The sequence below is a fragment of the Pseudoliparis swirei genome, chromosome 8, assembly GCF_029220125.1.
Source record: "Pseudoliparis swirei isolate HS2019 ecotype Mariana Trench chromosome 8, NWPU_hadal_v1, whole genome shotgun sequence".
NCBI lineage: Eukaryota > Metazoa > Chordata > Actinopteri > Perciformes > Liparidae > Pseudoliparis > Pseudoliparis swirei.
Genome location: NC_079395.1, coordinates 13,761,708 through 13,778,755, shown reverse-complemented (window position 1 = coordinate 13,778,755; position 17,048 = coordinate 13,761,708). Strand labels below are relative to the sequence as shown.

The 17,048-nt window shown below is 39.9% G+C and overlaps 2 protein-coding genes across 4 annotated transcripts; both read right to left on the bottom strand.

Moving 5' to 3' along the window:
- Positions 1-16: 16 nt before the first annotated feature.
- On the bottom strand, positions 17-5,360 carry prpf38b (pre-mRNA processing factor 38B). 2 transcript variants are annotated; one of them, XM_056420905.1, is made up of 6 exons: positions 4,829-5,360; positions 4,280-4,348; positions 3,905-4,056; positions 3,392-3,452; positions 1,917-2,158; positions 17-1,622 (listed from the first exon to the last, which is right to left on the bottom strand). In XM_056420905.1, exons 1-6 carry the CDS (start codon positions 5,036-5,038, stop codon positions 737-739), a joined length of 1,620 nt encoding a protein of 539 aa, XP_056276880.1. In that variant the 5' UTR covers positions 5,039-5,360; the 3' UTR covers positions 17-736. The 2 variants fall into 2 exon arrangements, with proteins under 2 accessions (XP_056276880.1, XP_056276881.1); XM_056420906.1 differs by lacking the exons at positions 4,280-4,348; positions 4,829-5,360 and adding an exon at positions 2,786-2,844 and having other exon boundaries at positions 3,177-3,452; positions 3,905-3,942.
- Positions 5,361-5,722: 362 nt separating this feature from the next.
- On the bottom strand, positions 5,723-12,770 carry LOC130197923 (EEIG family member 2-like). 2 transcript variants are annotated; one of them, XM_056420907.1, is made up of 11 exons: positions 12,553-12,770; positions 11,306-11,426; positions 11,135-11,164; positions 10,617-10,733; positions 10,184-10,230; positions 9,062-9,165; positions 8,610-8,705; positions 8,333-8,498; positions 7,509-7,645; positions 6,777-6,840; positions 5,723-6,525 (listed from the first exon to the last, which is right to left on the bottom strand). In XM_056420907.1, the coding sequence occupies exons 1-11, from the start codon at positions 12,696-12,698 to the stop codon at positions 6,483-6,485; spliced, it is 1,071 nt and encodes a 356-aa protein (XP_056276882.1). In that variant the 5' UTR covers positions 12,699-12,770; the 3' UTR covers positions 5,723-6,482. The 2 variants fall into 2 exon arrangements, with proteins under 2 accessions (XP_056276882.1, XP_056276883.1); XM_056420908.1 differs by lacking the exon at positions 12,553-12,770 and adding an exon at positions 11,546-11,840.
- Between the last annotated feature and the right edge of the window lie 4,278 nt (positions 12,771-17,048).

Sequence of the window (17,048 nt, the reverse complement as noted above, 5' to 3'; positions counted from 1 at the left end):
TTTCAAGACAAGAACAATGTTTGTAAAATTGTTTTATTAGAAAACAAAATGCAAGAGCAATTACCCAAACACAGCAGTGTGTTGTAAAAAAAATCACCCATTGCAGACTGCTCATTCGAGGATTAAAACATTCTCGTGCCGTCTACACACCAGACAGAACCGCTTCGTGCCGAGCCGTTGTTGTTCCACGCTGCTGCGACGCTCCAATATGTACTTCATCCGTTCACCTGGGACTCCTGAGCGCGTTCAACCAGAATACTGAACGAGATGCGCAAATGTGAAGACATCTCAAATCAAATTAAAAAAAATGTTTTGGCATTTGTACCGCCTGAAAATATTTCTTTATACATTACATAAATTATATGACAGTGTTGAGCTTTCAGCGCCGACCACTCGGCCCAGCAGGAAAGGCAACTCTGCCCGTCTGTTGTGTGTAGACAGCCTCCAAAACAGTATGTACAAACCCACATCTTCAGGGGGCCGACGAGCGCACCGTAGAAAATTAAAATGCCATTTTTGCCACTTTTCAAATATTGTGAAGACTAACTGGTCCTAATGAGTGAAAAAGGCAGAAAAACATAGAAATAAAGCAACATCACATTGGCCAAAGACAACAACTGCAGATGTCCAATGTGCTGACATTCCTTCTCTTTAGCACAATTGGCTGACAACTGGGTAGAAAAAGGATGAAAAACAGAGGAGGAGGAGGAGGAGTACGAATGCTGGGAGGCGACATTTACTCAGTGCTCCGACTCCTGTGTTTCCCGTGGTCGTTACTGGACTGATGGTGATGGTGGCTCTTCTCTTTGCTACGACTACGTTTGTGAGAGCGCTGTTCTCCGTCTCTCTCCCTGTCTCTCTCTCGGAGCTCTCCTTTCCTGCTCTTCTCTTCACCCCCACTTTTGTGCTTCCTGTCCTTGCTGCGACTCCGACTCGACCTTTTGGCCTTCCTGTCTTCTCTGTGCCTCTCCCTGTCGTCTTTATGCCTCCTGTCTTCGGTCTCTCCCCTGCTCTTTTTGTCGTCGTTCTCTCCTCTGTTCTTTTTGTCATCGGTATCCCCCCGGTTCTTTTTGTCATTGGTCTCTCCTCGGTTCTTTTTGTCGTCGTTCTCTCCTCTGTTCTTTTTGTCATTGTTCGCTCCTCGGTTCTTTTTGTCGTTTTTCTCTCCTCTGTTCTTTTTGTCGTTTTTCTCTCCTCTGTTCTTTTTGTCATTGTTCTCTCCTCTGTTCTTTTTGTCATTGGTCTCTCCTCGGTTCTTTTTGTCCTTGGACCTCTCCCTCTCAGCGCCTCTCTCTTTGTGGTGTTCCCTGTCCTTCCTCTTGCTCTTGTCATCCCCGCCGTCTCTTTCTTTGTCTCTGCGTTCGTTTCTTCGGTCCTGGCTGCCGCTGCGACTTTTCTTATGTTCTTTGCGGTCCTGGTTCCTGTCTGCACTGCGGGACCGTCGTCTCTCCCTGTCCCCTCGCTCTCCTCTGCCCCGGCCCTCTCTCTCCTTCTTCTGGCGGTCGCGCTCCCGATCCAGCTCTCGGTCAAAGCTGGGGCCGTGGCGTTCTTTCTCACGCTGATGGCTCCTGCTCCGGGACCGCTTGGGCGACTTCCGGGGGCTCGGCGTCCGCCTGGGTGTCCTGGCAAGAAAGTTGACGTTAGCAACAAGCAATTCAACTTTGTGTTTTAACAAACTATAGAGTGGCAACATACAACTGTATAGTAAGTCCAGTAAGTCATGTCAAGAGCTCGCAACATGTGTTTTTGTAATCACAAGTATAGTTTGCACTATTACATCACTTAAGAGTAAAAGTTGGGATAAAATTGGAAAGTGAACTGAACATTTCCATCCTAGTTATCTGCAATATGAGAGCACCAGATAAGATTGTCGGGAGAAAATAAAGCTAAAAAGCTTAAATAATGTACTGCGTTACCTGGAGCGGCGGCGTTCCACTTGCCTCCCTGCCTCGGTCTCTGCAGGTTCCTCCTCCTCCTCCTGCAGCTCCTCCTTAACAACCTTCCGAGGCCGAGCCTTCATCTGCTGGTCAATAAGCTTCTGCACAGGCACTGGGATACGGGGGAACAGAGTGGAGAACCACTCCAGTTTGGTCAGGAAGGAGCGCAGCATCTCCCCAACGGACATGACGCAGCCACCTCCTGCCTTCACATCGAGCTCCTAGGACCACACGGGGGGAAAGAGCCATAGAAACACTTCATTAGCACACAGGCTGGACACGGGTGTATCTGATGGCTTTCTCAATCTGGTCTCAAATCAAAAAGCAATTTGTGATGATCAAGAACTGAACCTTCACCTCTGTTCATCTAGCTTAATCTCTCACATCAATCAAATGTGTCTGACTTGACTTTAAATATTATAAAGCGGAAAATAACTCTAAATATTTTTTTTTTACGCTTTCCTCATCTAACCTGTCTGGCAGTTTCTGGAGTCTGTATTTACAATGTGAGCTTTGGTAGTCAAGCACATGTTATTACATTTATTAGATCTACCCTCCTTTCCTTCACATCATCTGTTTAAAAGCGGCATGTACACAAAGTGGTTTGCATCTTCTGTTTACAGACCAGAACTGAAGGAAACGGAGAGCAGCATCTAAACACATTATAATACATTCTCATCGAGCCAAAAGGACGAAGAGAGAAACTGGCTTCCTAGTCTCCCAAAAGCACAATGGACTCTGAACTCTGTGCCCACATTATAAGTACAGCATGGAGCAGGTCGGCAAAATGCACACTTGTTGAAAAGTTATCGACTTTATAGGGTAGAGAACATCCGCTTTGCACTCACACACGCAACCCAACAGTGCTGAGATACAATATCCAAATCACCTGCTGCACAATGGGCATCTAAAGAAAAAAACAGGGGAATTAACCAGTTGGGTAGGATTTCATATGATCAATTCAAAAATAATGCAACAGAACATCAAAGGAGGCCTGGCTGCACAGCCTGGTTTCAAATTGTATACTTATCAAATATGGTGACAGATTAATGCAAGAGTTGACATGCGTTATATGGTTTGTGTTTATCTGTCTGTGTAAATCCATAGGACTGCTCCAATTGCTATTATACCAAATTTAGTTTTGTGCAACAAGTCCTGATAAAAGCTTGCCAAAAACAAAAGGGCATGCCTAAATATTACATTGACTAAAATATCTAGTCATTATAATATGGTACTTACCCTGATAATAACCATCAGTAGAGAAGTGAATAAGTAACCTAGCTACTTTTAAAGAACAAAGGTTGGGGACAATTAAGCCAAATGAAGGCAAAGGTGAAAAATCAGCTATGAGCATCACAAGGGAGGGAAACTGGCAGTTTTAAAAAACGTGTGTTGTGCAACTGTGTATTTAATGCAGAGAAAGAAACATCAAATTATTACCCGAGGTGACATACCTCCTCATCATCCAGGAAACCGTCGTACCATTCTACCAAATCTGCAGGGGGCTGAGTGTATCTGGGGCAGAACAAAACAGAGAGCACAATATGAGCAAATGCAATTGTGCACCATGTTGCAAAGTTGAACTTCAATTGTTTTTAATGGACCTTTTCCAATAATACTTCAAACTGATTTTCAGACAGGAGAAGATTTAAATAAGTGTTTTTGATCAGAGTGCAGCATAAGAGATGCAACTACATAATAATTGCATTTCAATTTCCCAGATACATATTAGATTCATTTCAGAACCAAATTGCTAAGTGCAATGTGCATTATCTATTAACTCACTTAACTGATGAGGTATTGCCTTAAAATTATATTTTTTAATGAAAAAAATACCACATTTCCTTCTAAAACAGGTGGGTAGTTGAACAATCAAAATGTCGGAACCAAGATGTGCCAAATATCTAGTTATACACAGAATATCTGCAAGTAAAGAAGAAGAAGACACAGAAATGCATCAACCATACCTTATGTACATGAATCCAAGCGCTCTGATGTATGGAGAGTCTGAATGAGTGATCAGACCCATCAGCTGCTTACGAGTCAACTTGAGAGTAAACAGTTTGTAGAGAAGACAGAACGCAGTGGAGACAATACCGCCCGTCCCAACGCCACGCACCTAACAGGATGAAGACATATTTGTAAAGCACATCGGTGTACAATATTCACAGCAAACCTATTCATGATGACTGACCTTTAGACTACACTCAAGTAGCAAATACACACAATCACAGACTAACAAATCACGGAAATGTCTCATATTTGTAAACCATCATCATCCTCCAGACTTTTATGGTAGAGGGGGGGGGGGGGTATATAAAAAGCACGTACTTCTCACTTACCCCTCCGCACATTCCAGTCTGACCCGCGGTCTTTCGACTGCCCTTTTCCCAAGGTTCAGCGTGAGTCACCTGGAGGAACACAAGACGCTTTTACTCTAGTTTACACACACGTCTAGGGCAGCATTTAAACTGAAATTATGACGTTCACAGCAGATAAATACGGTCCATACTGTCACATAACGATGTTGAACTGCCCCAAATGTTGACCCACCTTTGGCCTTTAAACTACCAAATGGACGGAGACGGTACTCAAACTTATTTAGAGTCCACCAGAAGTAAAGTTGAACTAGTCTGGTTCATAACCGCACCGGATTGGATTTAGCGTTAGCTTCGTTGCTAAAGTTAGATAGCATGAGTTTCCTAATACGAACACCAACGTGTTGTATTAGTGTCCACCTGTATGAATTAAGAGTACATCTTTCCGAGTCCTAAAGTTCAGTTAGTTAATATGAACACTGTCTGGTCCCGGTGTGTTCTGTGGCGCTAGCTTGACGAGGCAGCGCTCCTCTAGCTAGCATGCGGTTTAGCATTAGCTGACGTTTACGTTACCTTGAAGTAGATTTCGTCCACAACTTCATGGTATGTCTTAAGTTCATAAAGCTGAACTTTGAAATACGGCGACGACAGCACATTTGTAAGAATCATTGGGTTGAGGTTCATGGTCTTCTCGTTGCCCCACAGGGGCAAAACATTGCCATGTTTCCCTGGTGCAGACTTGCTCACGGCCTGTGTTGGTAGCTGGTTCCCGACGTTAGCCATAATAGCTGAATCCCACGCCGCTAAACTCACTGTACAGTTAGCGTATTTCCGATGACAGATCCATCAATATTATATCGTGAAATATCGATAGTTCACAATTTTGTCCGTTTAATTGTCGCTGATTTGTGGTTAAATTGACGAGAAGAACTTCCCGCCGTCGTTATCCCTCGGTGCTGCTACGAGGTTGAACAGGACCGTTGGTGGTGCAGTGGGAGCGGAACCTATCGCTAACCGCCGATACGTCAACAAGGTGAACGTTTTCAAAATAAAAGCATGAACTTATACACCACATTGTTTACATTGTTAATGTGAACAATCGTGCAACAAACATATTCCCTAAGCTTCTATAGAGATGGCGTGTTGTAATTAATGTCATGGTGCATTTATAACGATTTTGCTTTTCATATCAATGTACTTAGTAAACGTTTACTTTGAAATGCCTTTGTTTTGCCTCAACAGGAAAGTGTCATTTTTATTTTCCGATTTAAATTTGCCGCTTGACAACTTCATCGTCCATTGTCTTTTTAAACGTTTCATTTGATCTGTGCAGATGAATAAAATTGAACCATGACTTTACAAATTTGCTTTCCCTTCAATTTGAATTTTGGTTCACATTTTCCTCCACACAGCTTCTGCATAAAGACCTTGAAAACACAGAAAGTACGTTTGGAGTTATCCAGAATGCACATTTTTTTAATTTTATTTTTACATTCACATTCTAACATCTTAGAAACATAAGCACATGGCTTTCAATACATACATATATTACATGTGCCTTTGCACATTTACAAAAATCAGTGGTAAAATGAAATTCCATCTTTTAATTATGAATTTACATTCAACAGACATGTGCACATGCACACCCCAAAAAGACATCATACTGAAGGTACAAAACATGAAAACTTCATGGTATTTTAAATGCACTCATCCTCCCTCACAACCAGGTGAGGAAATAGGTGAAACCACCATCAATTTCACAATGTCAGTTTTCTATTACTTACATTTAATGGAACTTCAAGGAAAGGTCGCAGTCCCCTCCAGCCACTTAAGGTACAAGTAAAATGGTGAAACAAAATCAACCATAGCAAAATAAAAACACGTTTGGTCAGCATACGTTTTAAATAACGGGGATGGGTCAACATATGTAGAATTACAGTGGCAATCCCTAATCATTGTTGTCATAGAAGACCAACAGAAATGTCCGTAATCAGTCATTTCATTTACCAAGATGTTGCAATTGTGGCCTTCACCTCCACATCTTAAACACTAGGGGTCTCTCCTGGTCCACGCACCATGTAGGTCAGACACAGAGATTGCATAAAATAAATGAAATCTCATGGAGTGAGGCGGGAGCAAGTTCTGATGGCACCTCCACAACTCAGTGTTGTATACCCCGCATTAGTGTAATATGGCACCCTTATGGCAGGCACATGCTTCCCAAAGCCTAGCGCTTGAACACCACCTGCTCAAAGGCTCCAGCTGCGACCCTGAAAGAGAAGCCCACAATATGTTACATGATGGGAAATGAGGGTGGTTATCTGATCTGGCTGCTGCTGTGGAGCATTCGTTTACATGCAGAATTAACTCTATGTTGTGAAATTAAAAGCACCTTAACATGTAATAGATACCCTAATATAAACATTGTCATTGAACTATTTAGCATATTTCCAGTTAATTTGGATTTGTAATACATGCCTGCTGCATGGCACTCACAATCCAGTTACATAATCTCACCCACCTCATATGCTGGCTTCCTAAAGCGGTACTCCCTCCAGGACCAACAAACAAGCTCAGCCCCTCCTCTGCAGCAACACACACACACACACACACACACACACACACACACACACACACAAGTAAGGATACTGCCAATCAGTGCACAGTCTTGGTTTGAAAATGGTTCACACTTACATTTCTATAAAAGATAAAAGTATATGACAAGAGACGAATAGAGAGGAGAATGATGTTGCAATCTGGTGACATTTTTTGAAGAACATCAAGATAAGTAGTTCATAGTTCCGGAACAGCATTCAGATATGCACATTTACAAAGAAAATGTGTTCAACATCATTCTCTGAGTAGAGAGTCACTATTGTTTAACACAATAACTGACTCACCTCTTTATTAAGTTACTTAAGACTAGGGCTTTGTAACATGGCAGCCTCTATGTGTGCTCAGCTATCAGTGAGGTGAAACTGCCCTTGAGATATTCATGTCAATGACATGCAATCTAACCTCTATAATCCTTCATCAAATACATTTTAATATTTTAGGCTAGTAAATATGCAAGTATAGTTCAAATTGAATTGATTTGCCATCATAAACATCTACCTGTCATTCAGCGATTGAAGAAAGTACTTAAAGACGTTGCATTGCAACACCTCAAAGTAATTTGATCGGATCAGCAGAATTGTAGGCAACTTTCCAAGTCAGTCACCAGTCCACTAATTCATGGATTAGATGTACACACCCTCTGTACTGGAGTCCAAGACACTATGGCTGAAGTCCTGGCTCTGCAGGATTTTCTCTATTATGTCATCAGCATCCACCCTGGTGGCGTCTACCCTTTTGAGCTGATTCTCCACCGAGTTCTGCTTTACCGGATGTCTAATGTAGAAACAGAAACAGGGTGAACAATTACACAATTGGGCTTTATATGGGAATGAAAAGGCAGAATACCATATATTTAGTGGAAAATTGAAACAGTCTGACCCCAAGGTTTGTTTATATAACTGTGTGATTTCAAACAAAGGTCGAAACCTGTAACAGTTTAGATCCACACCTTCCTTTTATTATTAGTTGTTTTCATCCTGTCTCTAACTATCATGTCATTCCAGATCCTGCTTCCCATCTCGTCAGTCCAACTCCCTTCACCTGCCTCTGATCACTCCCTCGTTAGTCCCTCATTACCTTCACCTGGGCTTCATGCCCATCTCACCTGTTGCCCATTCCCTCATTAGTCCCTGTCTACTTAGGTTCCCTCACTTGCCTGGGTCCTTTGCCAGATTGTCTTGTGTTTTCGTGCCAAGTTCTCCAGTGTTATTAGTGTATATTCCTGACCTGCCTGCCTGCCCTGCCCTCTGATTCTCTGCCCTGCCCCTTTTTGGACTTGTTTGCTTCTTGGACAGATCTCCCAGTTTTGACCCAGCCTGTTTTCAACCAAAGACATTCATCTGTGTTACTCCTGTCTGAGTCGTGCTTTTGGGTCCACTCTAATAGCACCGCGACAAAGCCAGCATAGAAAATATGGTAAAAGCCAAAGGTGAGAAGAAAGGAAGACAATAAAAACCTTACCGTGGAACTTTAACAGGGGTAGAGGGGTGACAGGTTGCAGAGGTCCTGCTCTGCCCCTGCTGATCACTGGTTTCCAGGATGCTGCCGATGCCTGTGGAGGCAGAACCACCTGACCCGCTCCTCCGATGGCATAGATCTGTTAAACTGGAGTGAATCGAGCTGTAACCTACAAAACAGGAGAGGGATACAAACATGCAGGTTATGCTTATGATTGCTGCAGCTGCTGTGGTATTAATGTTGCTGGTTAAAAGGGAATAAAAGTGTGTGTGTTCGGTACCTGAGATTTTTGAGTGTTCGCTGGCATAGCTGGGTGTTCTAGAGTGACCATATGCTACCAGCTCCTCTGGGACTGATACTGACTTTGCTGGAGTCCCTAAATGAAAAGAAATGGAAATCACAAGTTGTGTTATGAACATTGTGTAAATATGTAAACACAGCTAAAGTGTCTATTGTTCAAAATAAAGTGAAGGATTTAATGAGTTCTAGTTTCTTTATGGTGCCATTTCATCTGAGGCTTTCAAAATGAAAACACTGACGATGATGTTGAATATGTTTCTGTTGACTCGTGAATAATCGTGGCACCTCATGAAGAATGGTTCGTCGTACAAGCTTGTCAAAACTACTGTGGAATAAAAAAGCTGCTGTTTTTTTGGCGAGAACTAAAAAAACTTCAAATATACTGGTAAGGAACAGTAATCTCTTTTAAACCTCAGAGCTGGATGTGCGTACCAGTGAGTGAATGGGATATGTGCATGACTCCTCCCTTTCTGTCCTCAAGGAGACACTCTGCTTCCCCCGGTGGGATTCCCAGAGTCATGGCTGTAGATGGGGGACTAAAGGGAACACAGGTAAAGGTGATGTTAATGAGGAGCAGGGGGGTTTCTTAAGTATCAGTGTCGTTGGATAAGAGCTTCTTCAACTGCCCATACTTATTTAGACTATAGAACTGTTATGTGAATGTCCATGTCCAACATGAATACTTGGATTTAATGGTTTATGTAAAAACCTTATTCAGATATGTTGCTTTTGTACCTGTACTCTAGTCAATGACAATATGATGTGGAGGTTTGTACCATGTAAACACCTTACTCATCTTTCAGTGTTCTTGTGACATGCTGTACCTCTACTGATGAAAATGATGATAAATGTAAAGTGAGAGTCGTTTTTTGTTGGTTAGTTAACATTTGTTAAAAATGGATAAGTAATAAGTCTATTAATACAGAATGGCAATCACATTTAGCTCCCGGATGTTAACACAGGAAACAAAGGAACGAGGGCTGAGAGGCAGAATAATAATGACAGACATAGAGTTAAAGAAAACAGCGTCATCTTACTGGTTTCTTCACACACACAATGAGTAACACTGTGGGATGAATGACTAAGCTATACCGTAGGGTTTACACTTCACACATCTCCTAGGCAGCAGCGTGTGTATTATTACTCTCAAAGGCAGTTGGAACATACCCGTGTACCGGGAAAGACTCGCGGTGGTTTCTGCAAATGGGGCAGGGTTTGGCATGAGTGTGTTGTGTCACTGAATGACAAACGGCTCGACACAAAGCTCTCGACAAAAGAGAAAACACAACCAGTTGGGCTGATTAATGTTTGGGTGAGGTGTTATTGGCTTTCAAATAAGACTGACACAATCTCAGCTCCCATACGTCATAACTTTGAACTCTGAGTCCTCTGTAGACAGGGTGTGGTGAGAACACACTTTCCCCTGTGGGTAGATGCCCATGTTCGTAAGTGGGGTGAGGAGCATCCTTTTTTAAAGTAAATATATCCTTCGTAACAAGTTAGCAGACTGAAGAGGTTTTCAAACAGATGAATGTGGTGAAGATGAGCTCTTACGTCTTAAAACAGGTGTCTCCAGACATAAGTTGTGTGGTGATGACAACCTGGAACAGAACAAAAACACATTTAGGCTGACGAGCAACTGTACTCGTGTGGCAGAATAAAGCTTAAGTTTAATGGGGTTGCTATCAACTAAGGTGTCCTAATGTGCCCCAGGAAGAATCAGCTGTTCCCTCCATGACATAAAGTAAACAGGAGTATCTACTTCTGCTGAAGAACTCTAGAACTGGTGTTCTCTGCTCTAGAGCAGCACAGTGTTGCAACAATGGCTTCTCTGCTTATCTGTGCTTTGCTGAAATGCGTGTTACTTCTACAGAAGTGTGAGAATACATTACTGGACTGTACCAACACATCGTCAGTGTGCTAGAGACTCCTCGTGGCATTTCCAACTTAAAAGATTGGGTCGCTAAGAGTTAAAACACTACCACACCTTCAGAATAGAGTTGTCCTGCCTGGTGTTTTTGGTGTCGTATCCCTCCAGGAGGCAACGTCGAGTAATGCTGCCAGAACCAGCTAACTCAGACAAGTTCAAGTCAGCAAAGCCCAGCTGCACGGGGATACGAGAGATCAACCGGTGAGAATCATCTGACAGTTGGTTTATCTCTGCCAAGGCGACAGCATTAACGATCCATTTGTACACAAAGCATCATCCTATGATAATGTGGAGTTACAAAACTATCAGATAACCTGATACGTTGTTAACTCATTAAAGTTCATGGTTAACATGGCGTAGGTTGTGATTTACAAAATGTTCAATCAGTAACCACAACCGGAAACTAGACACAGACACATTCTTGGTAAACAGAGTCACTCTACTTACATTTATCTTGGAGGCCGACTGTTATCACATATACTTTAAGATAACACTGTTCTAATGGATATCTGGCACTTCAGTTGCTAAGTTTACAACAAATGTCAGTCTACAGACTTTGAGAACAGAAGTATTACCTTTGCAAAAGTTTTTCCTCCCTTCAATTCCTTAAATGACAGAAACACAAAGCATGATATGATTACAAATGAGCTGACATGAACTACATACACATTTTGAGCACATCCAGTAAACTATCTGGACTCTGCTGTGGAACATTTTTGTAACGTCAACAAAAAAACATCCTGTACCTTTCGCACAGACACCCGGCAAAAACAGGGGTCGAGGACACCTGTCCCAGTATTAGCACTCATCTTAATCATGAAAGAGAATCTCTTCCTCCAGTGGACACAGTTGGCCTGGACTGGATTCCTGTGAGAGAAGCACATTTAGAAACCCTTCATACTTGCGGATATACTGAACACTGAAAGAGCAGAAATGAATCAAAAAATTGAGTGCGTGACACAGATACACTTCAAAGCAATACTCACTGTACTGAACACGTTCATATTTTCACTCGGTACATACAGAGTGTTTAGTAGAAAGCAGCAGGAAGAGGTCAGTTTAAAGACAATAGTGGGAGTAATAGAACCCCATAAGTCATACACAAGAGAATAAAGTTGAGGGTGGAGCAGGATACGACGAGGAAGCCAGTGTTTGTATACAGACAGTCACCATGGAAAAGTAATGAGGCTCTAGTGGTTGATGTGCTCCCCGGGCCGTTCTCAGAGTGACTCATGCAAACCTACACACGCACACGTAATCACAGACAGAACTGTGGATCCCACTGGCTCTGTCTGGATGGAACAACATCTGGGGGGGGGGAGTGTGTTTAGGTATTTTTTTTTTTTTAAATGACAAACGAAGTAAGGATATTAGACTGATGTAAGTTCGCCAACATACAGAGTCTTGTTCTATTAAATAACCTTTACATATGTGAATATGATGAGAAGAAGAAAAAGAAGAAGAAGCTAGGTTAACTCAATTGTCGTCGCTTAGCAACTGATTTGATCAACTGCGCTATGTTAAATAGGATTTCCTTCAATTAACTAAAGAAATACGTGAAAAGCCATATTTTTTATTGGACTTGGTTTGTTTAAGGTTTCTCCTGACACACAACGTCTTTAACCATATTAGGTTAATACACAGTGTGAACTTAATACACATGAACTTAATGCACAGTAATACACAGTGTTGGGTTAACACACATATAGTTTGAGCGAGTAACCAACTCAACTTAACTTGTAGTATAACCGTGGTTAGTTACCTAACAGCTAGCTGAGGTTTCCGTGGTGCAGCTTATAACTCGTGTTACACGTAACGACTCGCGGAAGGTCGCCAACAGAGAAGCAAAAGCCGAGACTACAAATGATTAACATGTCCAACGAGAACTCAACGGGGTCTTGAAATGGTCCCAAACAAGTTTCCCTTCAACTCCACTTCAGCTCCAACAACCAGCGAACTGCTGCTATAAATAGCAAAAAAGAAAGAAACCTACCGAGACGACTCTTCTGCAAAGCCTCCATCGAGGAGTCTGATTTTACAGAATAAAACCCCGTTGACGAAGGGCACCGAGGACAACTCCTCCAAGTCGAAGTCCACTTTGAATTTGAATCTCTTTTTCCTCGTGAGGATGAACGACATGGTCTCCCGGAGCTGGCCGACCGGTGAACACTTTCCCTTCGGCTCGCTCAGCTGCTGCTCGTGCTCGTGCTCGTGCGCGTGAAGACACGATCCGAAGTTCAAATCTCCTCCTTCACGCTCACCGAACAATATTGTTCATGACGTGGCGGACATCCCGCGGTCTGATTGGCTGCTGCGATGACCGAGGTCACGGCGGAAGCTGTGGATGCCCTGAAGTGACATCACTCCCCACCGCCACGGCGCAAAGGAGAAGTGGGAGGAAAGAAAGACAATTTAGCAGGCACGTGACAGCAAAACAAAATGTCCAATAAGCAGATAACAGCTCTCATGACATGGTTCAAATCCCAGTTCAATTAAAAGTTTAACAGGTGGAAGGAATGTACACAGCCGAAATGAATAGGCCATGCTTAATTTGAGGTATTCAGCAAGAACAGGCACGTGCACAGACATTTTGGGAGGCAGGTGCTCAAACCAAAAAAAAGGGCACCCATCATCAAAAATGTTTAGTGACAGAGTTGAAGCATAAGCAGCAATACACGAGTGAAGCTGTCCTCGACCTGCGTTTCCTCTGGGCAGGATTAGACAGTTAGCTTACATTTTCTTTATGAATAAAGATTCATTATTATATAACAACAACAACAGTACAAGTGTTCTGATTGGCTAATGGGCCGTCATGCCAGCCACGTATTGCCCTCCTCGCCGGTCTGATACGGATCCGTATTGCCCTCTGACGTCATTTTGAAAAAGAGTGATTTTGATAGACATCAACAACCAAGAGGAATGTCGGGGCGAAATTCTCCCAAGAACTCAAATATATTCCCCGTCAGATATCAAAACACATTTGCCATTTTTGCCTGGCTAAATTATCAGGGTTGTTCCATATTGTGGGAATTATTACAGAACGAAGGCATGAATTGATGGAGGTTCATTCTAAACTACGATGACAAACAAATACTGTTACTTACCAAGTAATTTAGTTGGGATGAGCCCGCGTTAATCTTGCTGCTTCTGGTCAGGTTCACATTCAGGACGGAAAGACCACTGAGAGCGAAAAAGTAATAAAAGTACAAAAGTAATGAAACAGTAATAAAAGTAAAAAAGTAATAAAACAGTACAAAAGTTTTAAAAAGTAAATAAGTAATATAAAAGTAAAAAAGTAATAAAAGTAAATAAGTAATAAAAGTAGAAAAGTAATAAAAAAGTATGAAAGTAATAAAAAGTACAAAAGTAATAAAAAAGTACAAAAGTAATGAAAAAGTACAAAAGTAATAAAAGTAAAAAAGTAATTTAAAGTAATAAAAAGTACAAAAGTAATAAAAAAGTACAAAAGTAATAAAAAGTACAAAAGTAATGAAAAAGTACAAAAGTAATAAAAAGTACAAAAGAAGAAAGAAAGTACAAAAGTAATAAAAAGTAAAAAAGTAATGAAAAAGTACAAAAGTAATACAAAGTATAAAAGTAATTTTAAAAAAGTACAAAAGTAATAAAAAGTAAAAAGTAATGAAAAAGTACAAAAGTAATAAAAAGTGAAAATGTAAGAAAAGTAAGAAAAAAGTATGAAAGTAAGAAAAAGTACAAAAGTAATATAAAATAAAAAAGTAATAAAAAGTACAAAAGTAATAAAACATGAAAAAGTAATAAAAGTACAAAAGTAATAAAAAAGTAATAAAAGTTAAAAAGTAATAAAAAGTAATGAAAAAGTAATACAAGTAAAAAAGTAATAAAAAAGTCATGAAAAGTAAAAAAGTCATGAACAAATTTCTAAAAGTTATAAAAAGTACAAAAGTTATAAAAAAGTCAAAAAAGTAATAAAAGTAAAAAAGTAATACAAAAATGCAAACAAGTAAAAAAAGTCATAACAAAGACAAAAAAGTAATACAAAAAAGTAAAAAAAGTCATAACAAAGTTTTCAAAAGTACAAAATTAATAAAAAGTAAAAAAGTAATGAAAAAGTACAAAAGTAATACAAAGTATAAAAGTAATTTTAAAAAAAGTACAAAAGTAATAAAAAGTAAAAAATGTCATAACAAAGTTTTCAAAAGTACAAAATTAATAAAAAAGTGAAAAAGTTATCAAAAGTTATAAAAAAAGTTATTAAGTAATACAAAGTGTGTGTGTGTGTACGGGGGGGCGTGAAGAATGTCGGGGCGAAATTCTACCAAGAACTCAAATAAATGCCCCTTCAGATATAAAAACACATTTGGGGGGGAATTGATGACAGAGAGAGTCATTTTTATTCTTAAATACTTATGGATGAAGTTAAAAAAGTGTCTCCAGCAGAAAGGGCACTTTTCTCATTCAGGGCAAAAGGGCTGGTGCTTGAGCACCACTAGGGCTCTATCTGTGCACGTGCCTGAGCAAGAACATAGTTACATGTTGTATTCTGCTCAGGTTATTGTTCTTTGAATCTATGTCCAATCAGTGGTTGGAGAAGTATGCAGACCATTTACTGATAATTGAAGGTAGCAAAACTACAATTGTCATCAATTATTTACTTAGAAATAGAAAAGTGTCACCAGTGTAATGTGCCCAAAGTATTATAGGGCTGTTACATATTATTGGGTTGCTGATACACTAACATGTTAGAACAATGATAATGGTGTAGCTGGTTCAATTAAATTCAGTTTATTTTATATAGCCCAAAATCACATATTCCAAATTTTACTCAGAGGGTTTTACAATCTGGACACATATGACATCCCTGACCTTTGACCTCACATCGGATCAGGAACAACAACCAAGAAACAGAAAAAAAACTTTCAGGGGGAAAAAGGGAAGACACCTTCAGGAGAACAACAGAGGAGGATCCCTCTCCAGGATGGACAGATGCATTAGATGTCATGTGTACAGATGAACAGCGTTACAGAGTTACAACACATTCAATGAATATGACAGAAATGAATGAATAATAGTCGTAGACTTGGGCCATGCACTTTACAGTTTATACTACTGGGTAGTTTAGTTCATAACAATGCACACAGGTGGAATGTAATTACATTTATTCAAGTATACAAATCTGAGTTGGCATTTCACTTGAGTATTTTCTTTTCATGTCACTTTATACTGCTACTTCACTACATTTTATAGGGAATAATAATTACAGTTCATTAAGCCGATGCTTTTATCGAAAGCGACCGACAATCATACACCGTAGACACAGGGGAGCAATTTAGGACAGCTTTAGTTATTAATTACTTCGCAAATTAATATTTTTTCATACAAACACATTTGAGCTTGTAAAATACGAGGTTTTTTTCTAAGACAAAGAGAGTTGAAACGATGATTCAATTCATCAATTCATCGATTGACAGAAAAATGGGTCATGCTTTGCCATTTCATTATTCTACTGATTTCAATGTATTTGTAATCAATTTTAGGTTTGGATTATTGGTTGGACAAAACAAGCATTGAAATGGGCTCTGGGTAATTGGGACAGTATTCATATTTTTTAGAAAATCGATCAATTATTCGAGAAATAATCTGTTGATTAAAGAATGATGAAAAGAATTATAATTAATTGCAGTTCTAAACAAAATAGTTCAAGTTAGCTCCAACGCAATGAACTACAACAGTCAAATCCTTTTAGATTAATGCATGAGTAATAATAGTGAAATTATATGATATTTAATCGTATAATAATGCACAAAGAAGTGTTCTGCTTGAGTCGGCATATTTTTACTCCATATTTACATTTTCCTTATTATATTTAAAAACTTTTGCTGAATAATAATTTTTCATGCAAGATTGTTTTACTTGTAACAGGTAATTTTTACAGTTAAAGCTGTTCACATGTTTTGCATTTAAAACTTTAATACGAATTGTAGTAGCAGTCGTAGACAACAAATGTAATGTACTATTACATTACATATAACAGAAAGTCTCTACATCTTACGCTGGAAACTAAAAACACATCTTTTCCAACTATATCTTGATTAAAAAACAGATTAGCACTTCAGTGGCATTTAAATGGCACTTATTTATGGTACTTTTGTAGTTTGACATACTTGAAAACATTTTACTTTCTGGATTCTTGTTGTTCCGAGTTTGTACTCTTAGTTGAATGCACTTATTGTAAGTCGCTTTAGATAAAAGTGTCAACTAAATGACATGTAATATGATGTAATACCATATTTAAACTAACTAGAAGTGGCTAAAATATGTGCTTCAGCAGAAAGGGCTAAAGTAATGCAGTGCAAGGCCTGAACATATTCTTCTCCACTACAATGAGCTCTCAAAATAGTCTACCGAGCTGAATAAACACACAGCCAGTAGTACCAACACACAAGTGAAATGAAACAGATTTGTTAAGGGTCACAGAGACGTGACCCCTTTCCATGTGTGCGCCACCTT

Bases quoted from the DNA above. Each gene is read 5' to 3' on its own strand.
- prpf38b (XM_056420905.1), bottom strand. From the start codon at position 5,038: ATGGCTAACGTCGGGAACCAGCTACCAACACAGGCCGTGAGCAAGTCT. The intron at 3,453-3,904 runs GTATGGTTGATG...GTTCTGCCCCAG, and splicing joins CTTGGATTCATGTACATAAG to ATACACTCAGCCCCCTGCAG. The intron at 1,623-1,916 runs GTAACGCAGTAC...CTTTCTTGCCAG, and splicing joins GTGGAACGCCGCCGCTCCAG to GACACCCAGGCGGACGCCGA.
- LOC130197923 (XM_056420907.1), bottom strand. From the start codon at position 12,698: ATGTCGTTCATCCTCACGAGGAAAAAGAGATTCAAATTCAAAGTGGAC. The intron at 11,427-12,552 runs GTAGGTTTCTTT...CTTCTCTCACAG, and splicing joins TTTGCAGAAGAGTCGTCTCG to GAATCCAGTCCAGGCCAACT. The intron at 8,706-9,061 runs GTACGCACATCC...CTTTTCATTTAG, and splicing joins CATATCCCATTCACTCACTG to GGACTCCAGCAAAGTCAGTA.